Here is a 16714-nt window from a genome sequence, read left to right as displayed (position 1 = left end):
AGCCTCACCAGAGCTGAGTAGAGGATTATGCCAGGAAATAGTTGAATTCTGCTTTTTCTTATAGTCCATTTGCTTCTGCTTCAGAAGGGATATTATTTTGTCTGGGATTAGCTGAGAATCTGCTATGAACTAAGTAAAAATTGAATCTTCAGGTCATGAGTATTTATTATTTTTTTTCTGCCTCCCAACTATGAGCTCTCTCTAATTAAACCCATCTTTTAAAGGTAAATTCTATGCAAATATTTAATAACCTTTTCCCCTTTAACTCTGTTGGTACCTTTCGATTTCATATATCAGAAAGTTATTTTTATTTCCTTATTTTCCTACAAATGATCATGCAAAGGCAGGAGACCGAACCTGATGTAGGCAGTAAACGAAGAACGCAGAGAATGGGAGCAATTTTCAAAGAAAACTATGTAGAAAAAGAGCAGGGGATCATTTTCAAATTATTGCACTCTCCCAAAACAAGAGAAGCGGCGGGGGGAAAGCAACGTCCTTGAAAGGCAAAGCAAGGAGCTTTGCAAATGACTGATCTTTTTCCCAAACAGCCCCAAAGGGGCAGTGGTTAGGTTAAATAGCTAATGAAACATGCAGTATTCCCATCTTTGCAGAGGCCTAGACCAAGGCACAAGATTTTGTGTCCTCTCTCAGGCCACCCCGGCCCAGCAGCAGAGCCAGCCCATGTGCAGCGCTGGCTGCAGAGGTGCTCAGGAAAGGAGGAAATGCTCCTCTCCACTCTCTTGTTTCTTTGGCACAAAGCAGGACAGAAAACATAGCAGGACGGACAAGCTTTCCCCTGAGAAGCGCTGCAGCTACTTGTTGTCAGAGCATGTTGTGCCTCTCTGCAACTCCTGTGTTACCTGCCTTGCTCCCGGCCTCAGCAGAGCAAAAGATGAAGGGGAAGAAATATGTCGGCCACCGAGAAGGAACAAAAACGTTTTGTGCATCTAAAATACGTCTGAAAAATTAATTTCAGTGAATACCAGGTCAGTAAGCATCTAGCAAATGAACAGATGAACAGCTCTCTGCTGCTTTCTTTTTGCCTTTTTTTTCTATTTTACCTTTCATTAAAAAAAAACAAAACAATTCCATCTAAACTCAGCTGAGCATCATAAAACCCTTCATATTTTAAAGCACTTTGGAACAATTATTTTGAAGGGAGCCCTTGACAGCTAAATGACTCTGTTAAATGAATGTTACAGAAGATACATAATGATTTCTAGTGAAATATTGAATTTAACCACAAATGAGGAAAACCAGCCATAAGCGCGCCGGGGATATTTCAATGACGTCTTGCCTGGGAGTTAAGTGGACTTTGGCTTAGTGATGAAGCCATCACCGAGGCAGCCCCGGCTGAGATTGCCCACTCTTTCTTGACTTCCTTGTTTGCTTTGTTTGCTTTTCACTTTTATTAGAGGTTTCTCTGTCCTTTTTTTTTTTTTTTTAATCTAGGAAAGCAGTGGGGAGGTGTTGATACTGCAGCAACTGGTGCCATAGAGACTGCAGTGCTCGGGCAAAGCCCTGCTGCCTATTGCAGCGACGATGCTCAGGAACCAAACTCCCCCTGAGCAAAAGCCAGTGTCCCCAAGGAGCCTGCTCCTGCCCTTTGGAGAGGCAAAACACCTGCTGAAGTTAGGGGCAGCTTTGGAGAGTGAGGACCAGGCAAATGCAGCTCAGAGTTACTTATCCTGCAGAGCCTTCCACATCACTCAGATTTCTTATTTGCTGTGGGATTTACGCCATTTCTCATTAGCATACTAGAACCATGTTTGAAGTAATATTAGAGTTTAATTATTCTTTTCCTGATTATTGTTATTATGCTGCAGCATGAGAACAAGGCACTGTTCTTCTGATGCTAAAATGCCACTTGTTAGAGAACTTGATTTGCTGGAAGAAAAAGAAATGAATTGAAAACAATCTACCAGGACTGTATTTCTCTGTGTATTTAGAGAGGAAAAAGAAAAATCCTAATGCTGAAGAAATGAGGCCGAAAAATAGGGATCATATGTATTCAGCCTCTGCAGGGAAATGAGGTGGAATGACTGTTTCACAGTAGAAAGGCCAACTACAGGCATGAAGGCAATATTTCTCGGGATCTACCGCCTGTCTAAAGCTTTTAGCTCTCCAGTCTAACACTAAAAACACACGCAAAGAAGAACTGATTGTTGGAACAATCAAAACGTGTTGGGAAGCGGAGGATTCAGCAATGAAACAAACGGACAGAATAAGATCCGTGTTGGAGGATTAACCTAACGAGACAGTGAAGCAGCCACAGCTACGTAGCAGGTCTGCAAGAAGCAGGTAGCTCCCCCCGCCAGTCCTTAACCCCCCGATGGTTTTATTTCTCTAGCCCCAGCTGCTGCGCGGCGCCTCCTCGAGATTTCCAGCCCATTTGTGGTGCCCGGAGCAACCCCGATGCGGGGCTCCTTGGAGAAGGGCTCCGAGCCGACCGCGTTCCCCATCATTTACCCAGGCAGGTGTGCGAGCTCATTCACACTAATTTGCTTGGAATCTGCTCCCACTGCATTCCACATCCCCCTCCACTTACAGAAACAGCTGCTCAAAGGGGAGGAGGAAAAAAAAAAGTAAAAACAGAAAAAAACAGGAAAATAAAAGAGCCCCTTGGCTCAATGCTAGCCTATTTAGCCTCAGAAATTATGGCTTAAAATATTGCTGGACTACTGATATTAGCAGCTACAGTGCTCACAAATGGAACAGCCTTTGCTCTCTTCCCTCTGGATGACAAATACTAGAGCAACAGCAATTTTTAATTCAAGCAAATAACAAAATCCAGAGAATTCACATCTAAAAGAAACAATTCTTTTTTTTCCCCCTTGTGTTTGGGGAGGACTCCCAACCATCCCTCCTTCCTCGCTCCCCCACTTCAACCCATTGGAATGAACGTAAGCGCATGTTTTCCTTTAAGAGTCGGCCCTGGTTCAGTGAACAGGCTGACATGTTATTTCATGTGAGAAAAGAAGCTGTGCTTTTAATCTCATTTTCACTCTAGATTCCTCCCTAATGCATCTGGGGATAGTTAAGCCTGCATTCGCTATAAGACATCTGCATCACACACAGTTGGGCCCTCTGTGTTTCCACAGAGCATAGGTGAAAAATTAGCTGTGTTGCTGGCACCTGCTATGCAAAAACGATAAATCTCGGCATACTCACAGATGTAGAAATATTCCCGGCCTGGCCTGAACTCAAATCCTAGTGAGAAGGGAGTGAAGAGCTGGAATTTTTCTGAAAACTTCAACGGTCCGTTTGGGGAGTGCGGCCGGTTGCACTCCCACCGCTTGAACCCTTTGGAGGTGTGATCGCAGGAGCTGTACCCGTCAAAGTTCACCATGTACAGAACATAGCGTTCGGTCTTGTCTTCTGGCACTGAATCTTCGTAGTGAGGGCAGAACACATCCAGGTAGTCGTTGATGCACACGTCGATGTGGTAGTCGCCCCTCTGGAATCTAAAACGAAAGGAAGAATTCAGGGAAAAATTAAAAAAACTGCAGTTAACTCACAATGACTTTCCTGTAGGATTGTGCGTTCGTACAAGGGGCATCACTAACAGCATCATTCATTTCACTCCAGTCACGCACCTTCACTCGCCAGAAACGACCCTCACAGCTCACCAGTCATCAGAGACTGCTCATGCAGGACCACGGCCAAAGGGGCTTCTGGATACAGGTTTTACCCCTTCGTCTTACAGCATGAACCTCCAGCTACAGGCTATTTTTCCCTCTGACTTATTGAACAGGCAAAGGAAGAAAGTGTCTGCTTTATTCATTATTTATTTATTTATTTATTTATTTATTTATTTACGTTTAAATTGGAGAAAGAAGCAAGGAGAAGCAAACAAGCAAAAAGAAGCAAAGAAGCCCAAACAACACCAGCCTCCGATCAGCATCTCTCTGACCACCTACAAATGCACCAAAGCACATAAGCCAATGCCCACCTCTGCTCAGGATGGGGCAGCAAGCACCCCTTGGCTGAAGCCCATTAGCCTGCAAGGACTTCTCTAGGCCACAGCAGCACACAGGGGTTTCCCCTCTCTCCCTTACATGTTGGGATGTGGAGTCTATTTTGGGATGGGGACACCTCACTTCCCACCCTCTCCGCGTGACTCCCATCACTTCTCCACAGGTGGCACACACCCGTGAGGAGCTGCTCCGTGGGAGCTCGCGCCTCCCTCCTTCACGCATGCAGTTGTCAAGTGCATCGCACAGCAATAAAAGGGCCGTGACAGATTTAACTATAATACTTCTTTTTAGCTGAGGGGCATATTTTAAACACCTGATGGGCTTGAAATCTGCCATCTGGATCTTTCTATCTAATTTCAGAGAAAAAGCAATGATCTGCCAGCCCTCCAAGGATAAATTCAGAGCAAACTATATCTTTTCATATCCCTACAATAATTTTGCTTCAATAAAATAGCTTTTTAAAGTGGAAAAAACTGAACATGCATCAAAGCATGATATATCTGTATAATTTCAGCCAGTGCACAGCCTCATGGCTCCACTCTGCAACACGGAGAAGTCTTTCTGAACCAGAGTCATTTCAGCAGAACTCACATTTATCTAAATCATTAGCCAGAGATACATTTTTGTACTCCAGCGCTTACCAAGCCTGTCACCTGCACAGCTACTGTCTTAAAACTTTTGCAAAGCTGTATTGTTTTTGAATTGGTCTTTCTTTTTTTTTCCCCCATATCAGTTAACAGCACGTCGTTTCTTACAGGTAATGAAAGGGGGCACCTTTTAAGCTCTGAAGAGCTCTGAAGAGGAAAGTCTAATTCTGGAAGTGATCTCTTTTTTTATTTTTTTCTCATACATTGTATTCTTAGTCAGTAAAAGTGACACACTATACATATATATAAGATAGAGGTGATGGGCAATGCCAGGTTTCTGCGCTGCTGTTCTCATGGCTCCCTCTGGTCCCACGCTGTGCCTTCACAATAACGCCCAGTCGCGGCTTTGTGACAGGAACCTTCAGAGCTACACTGAAACGCCTGCACTGAATCGCTCTCCTTAACTTTAGACTCTCACAATGCTGCTGCCCTTATGTGAACCGCTTCTCCAGGTTTCCTTTAAGCCAATGAAGAGAAATAGGCGCTTCCAGAGCCCCATTCATCTGGCCTGCTTAGGCCCAAGGTGCAGCGGGAGGAGAGGAATCGCGCTCCAGGAGCGGCTGTTTCTCTCCTTTAACTGAAAGGAGAGTCTAGACAGACATTTCACAGACATTGTATGCTGCAAAAGGCTAAATTTGAAGGGATGAATCCTAGCAGAGAGCCTATGATAATGACAATTATAAATACAAAGAGACAGACAACTTAATCAATTTGTGATCATACCTTCAATCCACATTAGCAGTGAAATCACGTTTGTAGTCTGCACCACAGAGCTTCTCCACCCAAATACTGCCAACAAGGGCAGAGCCCTCCACCGTATTCCTTTCAAACAAGCAAAAACTCGACCCAATCTCCCTCTTTGGCCACTGTGATTTTAGGAGATTCACTTTTACTCCTGCTCTGTAAGTGCTGAACCAGTTGAGCATCCTCCTTGCCTGTGTGCACACAGCCAGGCATGCAGAGGAGAGGATGCAAGCACAGCACACCTGAAGATCCTTAAGATAAATATACAACTACTGCATTTTTATCCTACTGCCTTTCCCTCCCCTTTCCCTTTCCTCTTCCTCTTTCCCTGACACTCCACAGGCATTTGCTGTAGCCAAGATGCTTTTACACATAAGGGTCTAAAGAGAGAGAAGGTGCCTATGTAAAGTGATCTAAGTCGGCCTTCAGCTCATACTGCTGCCACAGCAGGGAACCTGCTCCAAGGGGAAACCAAACGTACCAAGGTATTTTATCAAGCAGCTCCGAGTGAAGCCTCCTCACTCCATAAATATAGCAAGAGCAATACTGAAAAGACACACGGTGGTTATTAGCCGACGACAATGCACAAAGCGAGTATTTATCTCCCCTCCTGTAATGCTTTAAAGAAGTTCCACTTCAAACTAAGGGATTTATCAACGCTGCACGGGCTCAGGAGCACAACATGCAAAGGGGAGGTGGAGTTCGTTCATAAATATTTTTTGAGAGATGATAGGAAAAACAGCTCTGTACTCAAGGTATAAGCCATTGTTCCTTTCAATCCTGAGTGAAAACCTGGCTTTTCTAGAGTCCCCAGATGCCGATGCTCCCCACTTCCTCACTCAGGCCTCCAACCCTGTGACAGGGGATGCTCCCCTGGACCCCAGCACCATCCCACTGCATCCATGCTGCTCGGGATCCTCATAAACCCCTTTACAAGGCAGAAACCAGCCATATCTACCTTTTTGCAGAAACCAGCCCTATCTACCTTTTGCAAAGCACAACATAGTAGCACAATAGATAACTAAGCGCAAAAAACTTTCCCCAAATCCGGGCAGGATCTTCTTGGAAGCAGCGTCATTCGTCTTGCTGCAACCCGGCTGGCACATAGCAAGACACAGCTATTCTTCAAATGTAATTAACCTTTGTTTTCTGTCAGGTGGCATTCAAATGGGGGCCTGCAAACTTGCATGCTACAAGGCTGGCTATGAGGCAGTAGGGCTATAAAAGCCGACCGAGACAAAGACAGATCTTAAGTAGCTTCTGCACCTGAACACATCCATAAGCACCAAACAGCAGCTTGTGCCAGAAAACTTGCACAATGCTTCCAGCACTGACAAACATGCAGACATTTCTCTGCTTAAATGCCACTGCACAACCACCCAGATATTCAGGATACAGAAGAAAAAAGAAAAAAGAAAAAAGAAAAAAGAAAAAAGAAAAAAGAAAAAAGAAAAAAGAAAAAAGAAAAAAGAAAGAAAAATCATGGCTATTTTGAGAGGCGATATGTAAGACCATTTTCTAAGTAATTTTATCCTCTCTATTCTGTTTATCCATTAATACAAGCACAAGTAAGTACACAGACTGTGTGCATGCATCTCTTCATAAGTGTAATTTCTGAAGCATATGTGGCTCATCTTGAATTTAATGTTTGCTGGTCACTGAAATGAGTGAACATTGATTTAAACAGATACTTAGAATGCAACAAGTTTGCTTGCTGCTCTTTGTTTCTTCCTTCCTTTCCTTCATGAAATAAACACTATAAAAAGCCAGTTTAAAAACAGCACAAATAGCACTAATTGCCCATTATCATTTAGATCGATAAAAAATTACCATAGCTTCTGCTTGTTGCTTCCCATACAAATCTTGTTAGTTATATTCCATTGCCCTTCCTGTAAAACAGACATGCCAGCTGCTCTACTTCAAGATAAGTGTACTAGAAATTTTTCCTCTTCCTATGTCAACCTTTCTTCATTTGGAGTCTGTTGTGTTTAAAGTGTGGGGCAATTCTTCCATAAGAACCAAAGATACAAATAACTGCTTTAACTACGAATTAGGAAGTTGTGATCTTCATCCTAGCCTCAAAGTCATCAGGTGCAAAGAGCCCTGGGTCTGCTGCCCTGCGTGCACTGTTTGAGGCAACTAAACCAGTTTCAGCTAAATTTGATGGACACAGAGGCATCTCGAGGATGAACTCGCAGAGAGGATCCCTCAAGCATTCCAGCCAAGGATGAACCCCCCAAGACAGGAGACAATTCGAGTAAAGAAATCCCGCGTTTCTGGAAAACACCACCGCCCTTCAAAGGGAAACCATTTTGGCAGCTCGTAGGCCGCAACGAGGCTGCTGCTCCCGCCCTGGGCGCTGCGAAATGGCCGCCTCAAGGACAGCCTCAACAGGAGCGGAGCCGGAGCTCGTCATGCTGCCGCCATGACACAGCATCGGACCTCGTGCGCTGCCTCAGCAGGAGCAGAGCCAGAGCTCGTCATGCTGCTGCCGTGACACGGCGTCGGACCTCGTGCGCTGCCTCAGCGGGAGCAGAGCCAGAGCTCGTCATGCTGCCGCCATGACATGGCGAGGGACCTCGTGGGCTGCCTCAGAGGGAGCGGAGCTGGATCTTGCCGCACTGCCGCTGCCGCCATTAGGCGGTGGGGCACCTCGCGCCACCGCTGCCTGTGCCGGCCCAGGCCTCCCGCCTCCCCGCGCCGTGAAGGAAATCTCGTGGTCGCTAATTACCCGAGGCGCTGTGGGATTTAGCGCCCCGTTCTGCTGCGGGTAATTTTGAAGATGCTATTTTTGCGCTACCCAAAAATAAGCCCTTTGGTCCTTTTCGGCTCTTTTTCTTTCACTGGCTTTGTCACAGCACTTAATGAACGCGGCTCCCATCGCTCTGCTGACATCACCATCGATTCTGATGCACAAACAATGAAGTAATCAAAGAGCTGTTTTATATTTAGCTCTATTCAAACCTCAGGAAAATTCAACGTTTTCCAGATGCTAAGTGAAGCGGGTTTGCTAAGAGTAGCAAACCAGTGACATTTCAGATCTCTAACAGGATATTAGTACCCCGAGCAAGCAAACAAAACAATAAAAAAAGGAATATAAAGGAGCTGTCTGCGACCTTTTAGCCCTATAGGTTACAGTTTCACAAGTTAAAGCAAGTTCAAAATATCATGAGAAAAGACAGTGGAGGAAGCAAAACAGTGACTGACAAAACAAAGAGCAAAACCGGTAATCGAGACTGTTGTGCAGGAAAAAAAAAAAAATTTAAAAAGCCTCCAAAAATTGTGCCTTGACAAGGATGCAAGTTAAGTACACAACTCAGAACAAAAGTTATTCTCTTGTCATCAAGTCCTCTATTCAATTATCATTTATTGCGGTAATTAAGCTCTGGGAAAGGATGCCAGGCTAATTGCGAGATTATGCTAATTGCTGGGCTAGGGCCGATCAAAATAAGATGTGGTCACACGCGCGCTGCCCGGGCCTCCCTGCAGCCGCCGGCTGCCATGGGAAAGCAGGACGCTTATTCCCGGCTCGTCACCAGTCACGCAGAGAGCTTTATTATTTGGAACCTTCCTTCGGTTTTCCCAGCCGTCCCACCGGAACAAGCCCCCTGCGAGGCTGCGCCCGGGGCCCTGCCTCCGCCTGGCTCCCTTCCATGCCAGTGATGGGGCCGAGCGGAGCCCAGGCCCGCACTTGGAGGAGCTCCGCAGACTCCATGTTGCTGAAATTTTAAAGGATGCCCAGCCAGAACAGGAAAAATTAATCAAGAAATACCAAGCTTTTGTTTTTTTTTTTTTTTTAAATCTTGCGCCTATACAAAAACTAGACCTTTCCAAATGTCACTTGATGCCAAATGATTTGGAAACTGTTCCTGGAGGAGGCAACCCAAGGTTTGAGACATTAGGTAGGTTGCTTGAGCCTCCCACTCTTGAATTGAACTTATCCCAAGCCAGAGAAGTCCACAGCTGCCCCATGGCCGACCACTTTGGGTCTGCTTCATTCTCTTAACTCCCAGAACCCCCCAAAACTTCGAATTCTTCTGGTAAAAGATAGTAACTTTTGGGGAAGAAAAAAAAAATAACCCAAACAAACAAACAACAGTCAGGTATGTATAAATTTGCATTTTTTTTAAAATAAAACCTGTTTGTTGAGAACTTCCAGGTGTGGCTTGACTGAACTACGTTTTCTACAAAACAAAAAAATTAAGCCTGCACCCACAAGGAGGTGGCTTTTATTAGCAGAATTGTGGCAAAAGGCTGCAAAACAGGAGGGAAGGAATAGGTTTGAATGGAGAAGGGATTATGTCCTATTTTAAATGCAACTTCTTTGATGCCATATAAGGTATTAATTCTATTAACCTGAAATAGAGACCTGAAATAACTTGTTTTCTGATTCTGCTGCTGAACAAGAAGTTCAGCTGCACTGTAACAGTTCCCAGTGGCATCTAATTTAAAAGCAAGAAACATCTTTCATTTATTTTTACTCTTTAAAAGCTCTTTAAGAAATAAATTGTGCAAAAATGTGTTCACTCCACTTACTATTAATAATTTCCTCCTCACAGTCACAACTGTGTTTATTTGTACAGTCTGGTCCTACATTGACTTTTTACAGTCAACAGTGCAAAAAGATATATGTTCAGTGATAATGCAAACACAGAAAAACAGAAACTAATTGCTCTTTCCTGGGTGCATATGAAGAGAGGTGGCAAACAAACAAGATCAACGTTTATTTCCCAGCTATAAATCTGAGCATGTCGGGGATGTGCAAGTACAGCAACGCCCTCCCCACTCAACTCCCCATCACTCTGCGCCTCCTAATCAATAAGCTGGGCATTTTTCATTCTGTTTACTGAAACTGCTTCCTCAGGCTCTGCTTCCAGAAAGGACTTTGGCCCACAATTTTCCTCGAATCCCTAAGACTTCCCTTTTTTTTTTGACTACAACTTCTGAGGTGAAGCTCCTGCTGCATCTTTGGGGTTCAGTGGCACAGCCACGTTGAGGATGATGAAGCGAGAGGGCGATACGGGGCACAACATGTCTCGGCATTGATTCCAAGGAGTTCAGCCTCTCATCCACAGCCTGCCCCGACTGCAATAGCTGAAATCCCCTCTCCGGCAGCCTCCACCTGGCTATTGATTTGCTACTGCTGTGGGCATTTAGCTTACTGAGATGGACAGCAAGAGAGGAGCAGGAGGAGGGAGGGTAAAGGAAGAGTTATTACTCTGTCAGAGGCATCACTTCAACTTATGTGCTGGACTTCAGCGTAATCCGAAAGGTACCATACTCAAGCGGTGCTAAGGGCAGCAGGGTTTGCTATTTGCAGCCTCTATCCAAACTGAGTCCTTAACACCTGGGCCAAAGCCAGTCTCTTTGCTAATTTGATTTACGGACACAAGCTCATTACTTGTGTCCGCACTAGCTCTTGCCAGGAACAGTATCCTGGAGTTCGCTTGAGATGTTTATCCTGCTTTATCTCAGGTGGAAAGAGGGGAGCTGGTAACTACTGCTCCCATATTGCTAAAATGTGGTCTTCAACATCATCTACATGTTACTCTTTGCTTACCCGCTTGGGACGCTACCACCACGCAAGACGTCAGCTGCTTCCTTTACTCCGGGCTACTGCTTGAAAACTCTTAAGTGTACCTCAGTTTCCTGTGCCCTACACCCAAAAATGGGTAGTTAGATGATTCCCTTTTGTAAATAATCAAGAAAGACTCACATGATTTCTACAGCCCAGGCTTTACCACCAGTCTCACTCAAAGTTTCAAGTCTTTAAGAAAAGAAAAGACTAACCCGGTGTAATGCTGAGTTTCCTCTGAAGAGCTCAGAACAGGGCTGTCTCATGTGTGGGCCACGTGTCTAACGGAGCAGGTGCCGTCTGCGAGATGCCACGACATGATTCTGGCCTTTGGGTATGTGTCCCCGACCCGAGGCGGCCGGTCCTAATCCTGGTTGTGCAAAGGTCTCGCTCCCAGGCTCGCCAGCCCGCACACGGGATGGCAGCAGCAAGAGCGGGACGGCAGCGGCGAGCGCCATGCAGCCGCCTCGACGCTGCCCCCGAGAAACGCAGCATCCATCTGCACTCGGGAACACCTGGGAAGTGCTGTGGAGGAGACCAATGTTTGGGTATCCGCATCTCTTCTGCACATAGAGCGGTAACTGCTGCTGCGTTAGGAAATGCTGTTCTTCAACATTAAGCTGCATCAGCTTACAATTAATCCCTCAATCTCTCTATTTACTGTATTTCAAATGCTCTGTGATCAGCTTAGAATTTTAAAAATCAGACAGCATGAGAACTTGTAACAGGCAGAATGTAGCTCTTAGTTTCCCAATACATAAACAACCGCAAGGTATTTCATGGTATCTGTGGATTTAATCAACTCTACGAGTACGGTCACAATTCCACACAGATGTAATATAACGTAGTGAGAGTGAAATGTCAGAGCCACTCCCCCACCTAACATCAAAAACAGACCAAGAAACGTAACAAGAAATTCCAGTATCAAACCAACCATTTGCTATGAAAAGGTCAGGATTAACTCACTCCTTCAAACAGATCCCGTAAAAAACTATTTGAATGTATTCAAGCAAGAGAATGTAAAAAACAACAACCCCACAAAACCAGACCCAAAGTAAGACTAGCTAGAGAAAAGTCCGAATAACTAACAAATGCATAAATGCACTTGCAGACTCTCTGCTATCAGGGAAGTGGACTGCGATCGATGAATATACTCCTTGCCACACAATTGCCTTGTATTTATTTAGAGGGAACAAAGGAAAAATATATCTTTTATTGACATTGCAGTTGTATTTTTTAGAAAGTTTAGTAATTTTGCCTTCTTTTTACCTTTCTATATCAGTCTCTCTCCTATGCTGGGCAAAATGAACTTTAAAAGAAAAACAAGCAGCCAGAGTTTCAGATTACGGATCACAGCAGCAGCAAGTAGTGCAGTTGTTAATGTTAGAAATATTTTCTCTTCAATCCCGCATTGTTTTCCGACGACCTACAGCACAGACCAACCAACTTTCCTTCAGGCTGAACGCCGGGGCACGTGGTCTCTAAACAATAGCACTTAAGGCAGATTTTCCCCTGGAGAAGTTTATCTTAAGCTTTCTGTTTGTTTGAACAACGTATGTACTGATCCAAAAGGGCTTCTAGCCTTGCTTATGATTTGAATAGCTTTGCATTGGAAAGTGCCAATTAGTTTGCAAAGCAACTAAGGCCTTCCAAAGATTACGTACAATCTCACAGGCAATGAGTGTATTTTTAAACAGAACACAGTCAATAAATGATGGAATTCAGGATAACCTTTATAACATTTTTCACCTTTTCAAATTATCCTCCCATTCCAGGCTTTGCAACTCTTATTTTTGCAAGAATAACAGAAAAAAAAAAAACCTTAAGTATATGTTAATACAGCTTGCATGGGTTAAAGGGGCAAAACCTGATCACTCAGTTTTATGTGTGTGTAAAATATTCATGTAGAAGAGAAAAAAAAAAAAGAGAAAATAAAATGCCCTGCTCTCAGATCAATCAGGACTTTCTAAGCGCTAAAGCTGAAGCTACTCCCTTAATTTCTCTATTGCATCTTTCCTAAAAGTGTTTCTAAATTAATCTTAAATGAATTCCAATCTCCGGCCTGGTGTGGGATCGCTTCATTCCGCGCTGAATGATGGCCTTGTCTGCATAAAACACAGCCACTGCTCTAACGGTGCAGGCACCAAGGCTCCCGAGCATCAGCAGAGACTCTCACAGCCAAATTAAACCAGGAAAGGTTTCTTTCCCTGCCCTCCCTTCTTCTTCCTACCTGAGATAAGGGCGGTGCAAGGCAGGGAGCAGGGAAGGGACTGCACAGCTCTCCTGAGTCCGGGACTGTGTTGGGAGCCCTTGACATGGTTCTGCAGATGTTGAAATGAACTACTGAACATATGCACCTCTCCTTCCTTTTATTATTCCTCTTAAATATTAGTCTAGCTTTGCGGAAACAAAATAAATTGAAAGAAAAAAAAGAAAACAGAAGGAAATAAAATTTTATTACAAAACAGACCTTGCCTATCGGTAATGTATTTTTTTCCAGGGATAGAATATCCCCTTCCATTACTGCAGGTCTGGTTTTGATTCTGGTTTTCTGGTACATCCAAACACAAACCAGTTCAAGACCCAGCTCTTCTGTCCTTATTTCAGTGGATTCCTTTCTCTATTGCCCAGCAGTATTCTGTTTTCCCTGCTTGCATCTGACCTGATAACACTCCTGTGCGACCATGAAAGTCGCACCCATCTCTCAGTCACTGCAGCCTGCTGCTCCCTTTCAGTTCTTGCAATGTAGAGCGTCTTGCTTAGCGCCCTGCACAAAGCCTCTCCTCCACACTAAAACTTTCAGAGCAAAGTGTTTGTAGGCCTGAACACCTAGCTGGGGCTCCCGTGGGTGAGCCGGGGTCAAAGAGGGAGCACGCACCGCGCAGCCGCACTGCCGGCCAGCGCTGCCGCGGCACCGGCTCATGTGCAAAAATACCTGCTCCTTCCATCCCTCTGAGCCTCAAACCTGACGACTTCTGCCAGAAAAGGAATTTATACCGTGAATTTCATAGCTAAGAAAGTATAGCTGTATAGTCTTTGATGCTGCATTATTGAGGAGGGGAACGGTAAGACGGGTTGCAGCCAATTGCAGCAGCTCTAACCAGATGTGGCACCGCTCGGAAGCGTAATGAACACGTGGACAGGACATTTCCACCTCTGCTACCTCATGTGTATTGGAGATTCACTCTTCAGGAAAAAAATAAATCTTGCTTTCCATAATCCCAGCTAGTAACTTAACTTAAAACGAACACTCATCCCAAAGAACAGGCTGAAAGCCGTGTTTAAATGAGTCTCACCAGCGCGCTAGGGTGGGTACCACATAAACAAGCCAAGACAGACGGAGGCTTCCAAGTTTCCAACAGGCTGCCGTGCCAGTTGTGCTAAAAACTGACGGAAACAGAACACAGCCCCCCGGATTTGTCATGGATTTTCTCCTCTGGCTCGCAGCAGCAGCAGCAAAGCAGCAGCCTGCACTTCAAGCACAGCTCCGACTACCCCCCGCTCAGCCTCTCCTCTGCGTGCAGGGGCACGCGCTCTATCGGGTGCCCGACACTTTAGGAACATTCCTCTAACGCCTCAGGCAGCCCCCTGAATTTCTAAGGTTTCGAGAGGTTACCTCTGCCCAAAGAGGTATGGCAGGAATTTTTACAGCGAAGCAAGCGTAATCAAACCTGCTTTTTCCTCCCACAAGAAAAACACGAGGCAAGAAACAGGTTGTAGAGCCCTCCACTTCCACCCCCGGAATGATAAATCTCCTCCTCGGTCAAATTCTTCTGGAGGATAATTATGCCTTCCAAGCTCCCTAGAGCAAAAGGTAATTTAAGGCTTTGGCATTCACAAGCCTGCGGACAATATGCTGAACAGCTGGAGGTCATTCGCTTTGTTTCCCCAACTTGTCCCTTCATTGCTGAAGTGAAAAAAAATTCTTAATTATTACGCACATAAGAGATGCCAACTGAAAGGCCAGTTCTGTGCTTTAAATATATTATCAATAAATCTGCATTTATTCAGGTAGTAATCTAAGTGTAATGATAGTGTATAACATAACTCCAACTTGGTTTTTGCCTTAAAGAAACAAAGCAGAAACAATTCTTTGGATTACGGGGAAAAAAAAAAAGTCCAATGGAAAATGACTGCCCTTAGCTAAGGTGTTAGATCTGTTTCTGGAGTAGCTGAATTAAGGTATCTAGCTGCTTTCTCCTTTTTGCTCTTCACTTTGCATTCTGTTTATTAGCAAGCATCCCCTGTTTCTCGGGGGTTTTTCTCTGTCCTCACACCTTGCCACGTTTCCACTCCAACATTTAAATGCGCTTAAAGGTTAAGGGACATTCTGCTAGATAAAGAACGGTCTCGGTAACGGCACATGAATATTCATTCTCTATTTAAATCCACAGTTATAACTGATGTAAAAAATACATTTTGACACACTAGCTCTAAAGTTCCTAAGAGGTTACAGATATGTGACTATTAAGGTCCTCCATTCTGATAAGTGGCTCTGTTCAAGACAGCAATTAAGCTGATATTTAACGTTAAGCACATACTTAAGCCAGGATTTGGGTAAATGGCTGAATGCTTTCCTGAATGGGGGCCTAGCATTGCAGAAGGCATTCAGCAGAGCATTAAAACACTGAACCTGCATGGACTGTAACATGTCCTAAAATTATCCATTATTATGCTGATGTCAGAGGAAAACTACCTCAGCCAAAGAAGAATGTGTGAACACAGCATTTTATGATATGAAACTCAGTAACAAATAACTTCATACTGAGAATCATTCATTATCAATATTATTACTGTAAATCCTCTTCTGACTTTCATTTAATTATTCTATCTCCGGGAAACTGAACTACAGGTATCTTACTGCTCAATACTTGACGCTTAATCTGCAAAGAGAAAGGGTTGGAAAGCTTTTACTTTAATGAGACGATACCTTTTATAGCACAAAAGAAGAAAATGTCCAAGCAGGTTTAACATTTTAAATATGGTTCTTTGGTCTGCTAGAAGATCATGGCATCGCACCACTGATAGCAGTGGGCAAGATAAAAAATAAAAAATTCAGGACTTTACCAACATGCCACCGCTGACCGCACCACTGACATGAACATAGGTGGCGGCACCATCCAGCCTGCTCAGACGTTAAAGCCTCATTCACACTATTTCCATGAAACAGTCCCACTTCCATACACAGAGATGATGCTCTGGAGCAAGTTCCTGGCCAGCAAGGGACTAGACTAGTTCTTCCCTTCCCCAGATCAATTATTTCCAGCTTCTCAACCCGAAACCCAACATCATTTTCCACCATGGCACAGTGCAGAGGATGACTTCTTAATACTCGAGGGTTGACTGGCTAAACGTCATTTCACTCATTTTTATGTCCTTAAAATTGGACTTCTTCTGTCTGCTGAGTGGAATATTGACATTGTTATTTAAATTCTTCAAAGTAGCTAAAATCCAAGAATCCCCATATTTTTATCTAACACTACAGAAACCAGATCTTGTTCCCCAAATTTCCATCACAATAGTAACCAGACCACAGAGCTAAAAATACAGCAAGCTTAGCAAGCTGAGTTTTTCCATCAACAAGGACAGAAAAAGAATCATTCTGACAGGAACAATTACTCTTAAGAAGGGATTAAATATGGTGTGAAACTGCCAGATTGTCCTAATAAGCAATTCTTACATTGAGTAATAGCTGGAGAAGGCCCTGTGAGTGCGGAGGGCGTCTTGGTGATTTTGCTTCTAAGTTCAACCATCTTCTGTGCTGCTTTTAC

The 16714-nt window shown here is 44.3% G+C and overlaps 1 protein-coding gene across 2 annotated transcripts in view; it reads right to left on the bottom strand.

The window, feature by feature from the left end:
* Positions 1 to 16714, bottom strand: part of EFNA5 (ephrin A5) — a 141250-nt gene that overhangs the window by 29304 nt on the left and 95232 nt on the right. For both annotated transcript variants that reach the window (XM_026040984.1, XM_026040983.1), the window contains exon 2: positions 3172 to 3464. In XM_026040984.1, coding sequence (XP_025896769.1) covers positions 3172 to 3349 — 178 coding nt within the window. In that variant the 5' untranslated portion in view covers positions 3350 to 3464. The remainder of the gene's footprint in view (positions 1 to 3171; positions 3465 to 16714) is intronic.

Source organism: Nothoprocta perdicaria, unplaced genomic scaffold (assembly GCF_003342845.1).
Source record: "Nothoprocta perdicaria isolate Ctin4 unplaced genomic scaffold, notPer1 scaffold_273, whole genome shotgun sequence".
Classification (NCBI taxonomy): domain Eukaryota; kingdom Metazoa; phylum Chordata; class Aves; order Tinamiformes; family Tinamidae; genus Nothoprocta; species Nothoprocta perdicaria.
Note: the sequence above shows the minus strand (reverse complement) of the source record. Positions and strands in the feature narration are given on the sequence as shown.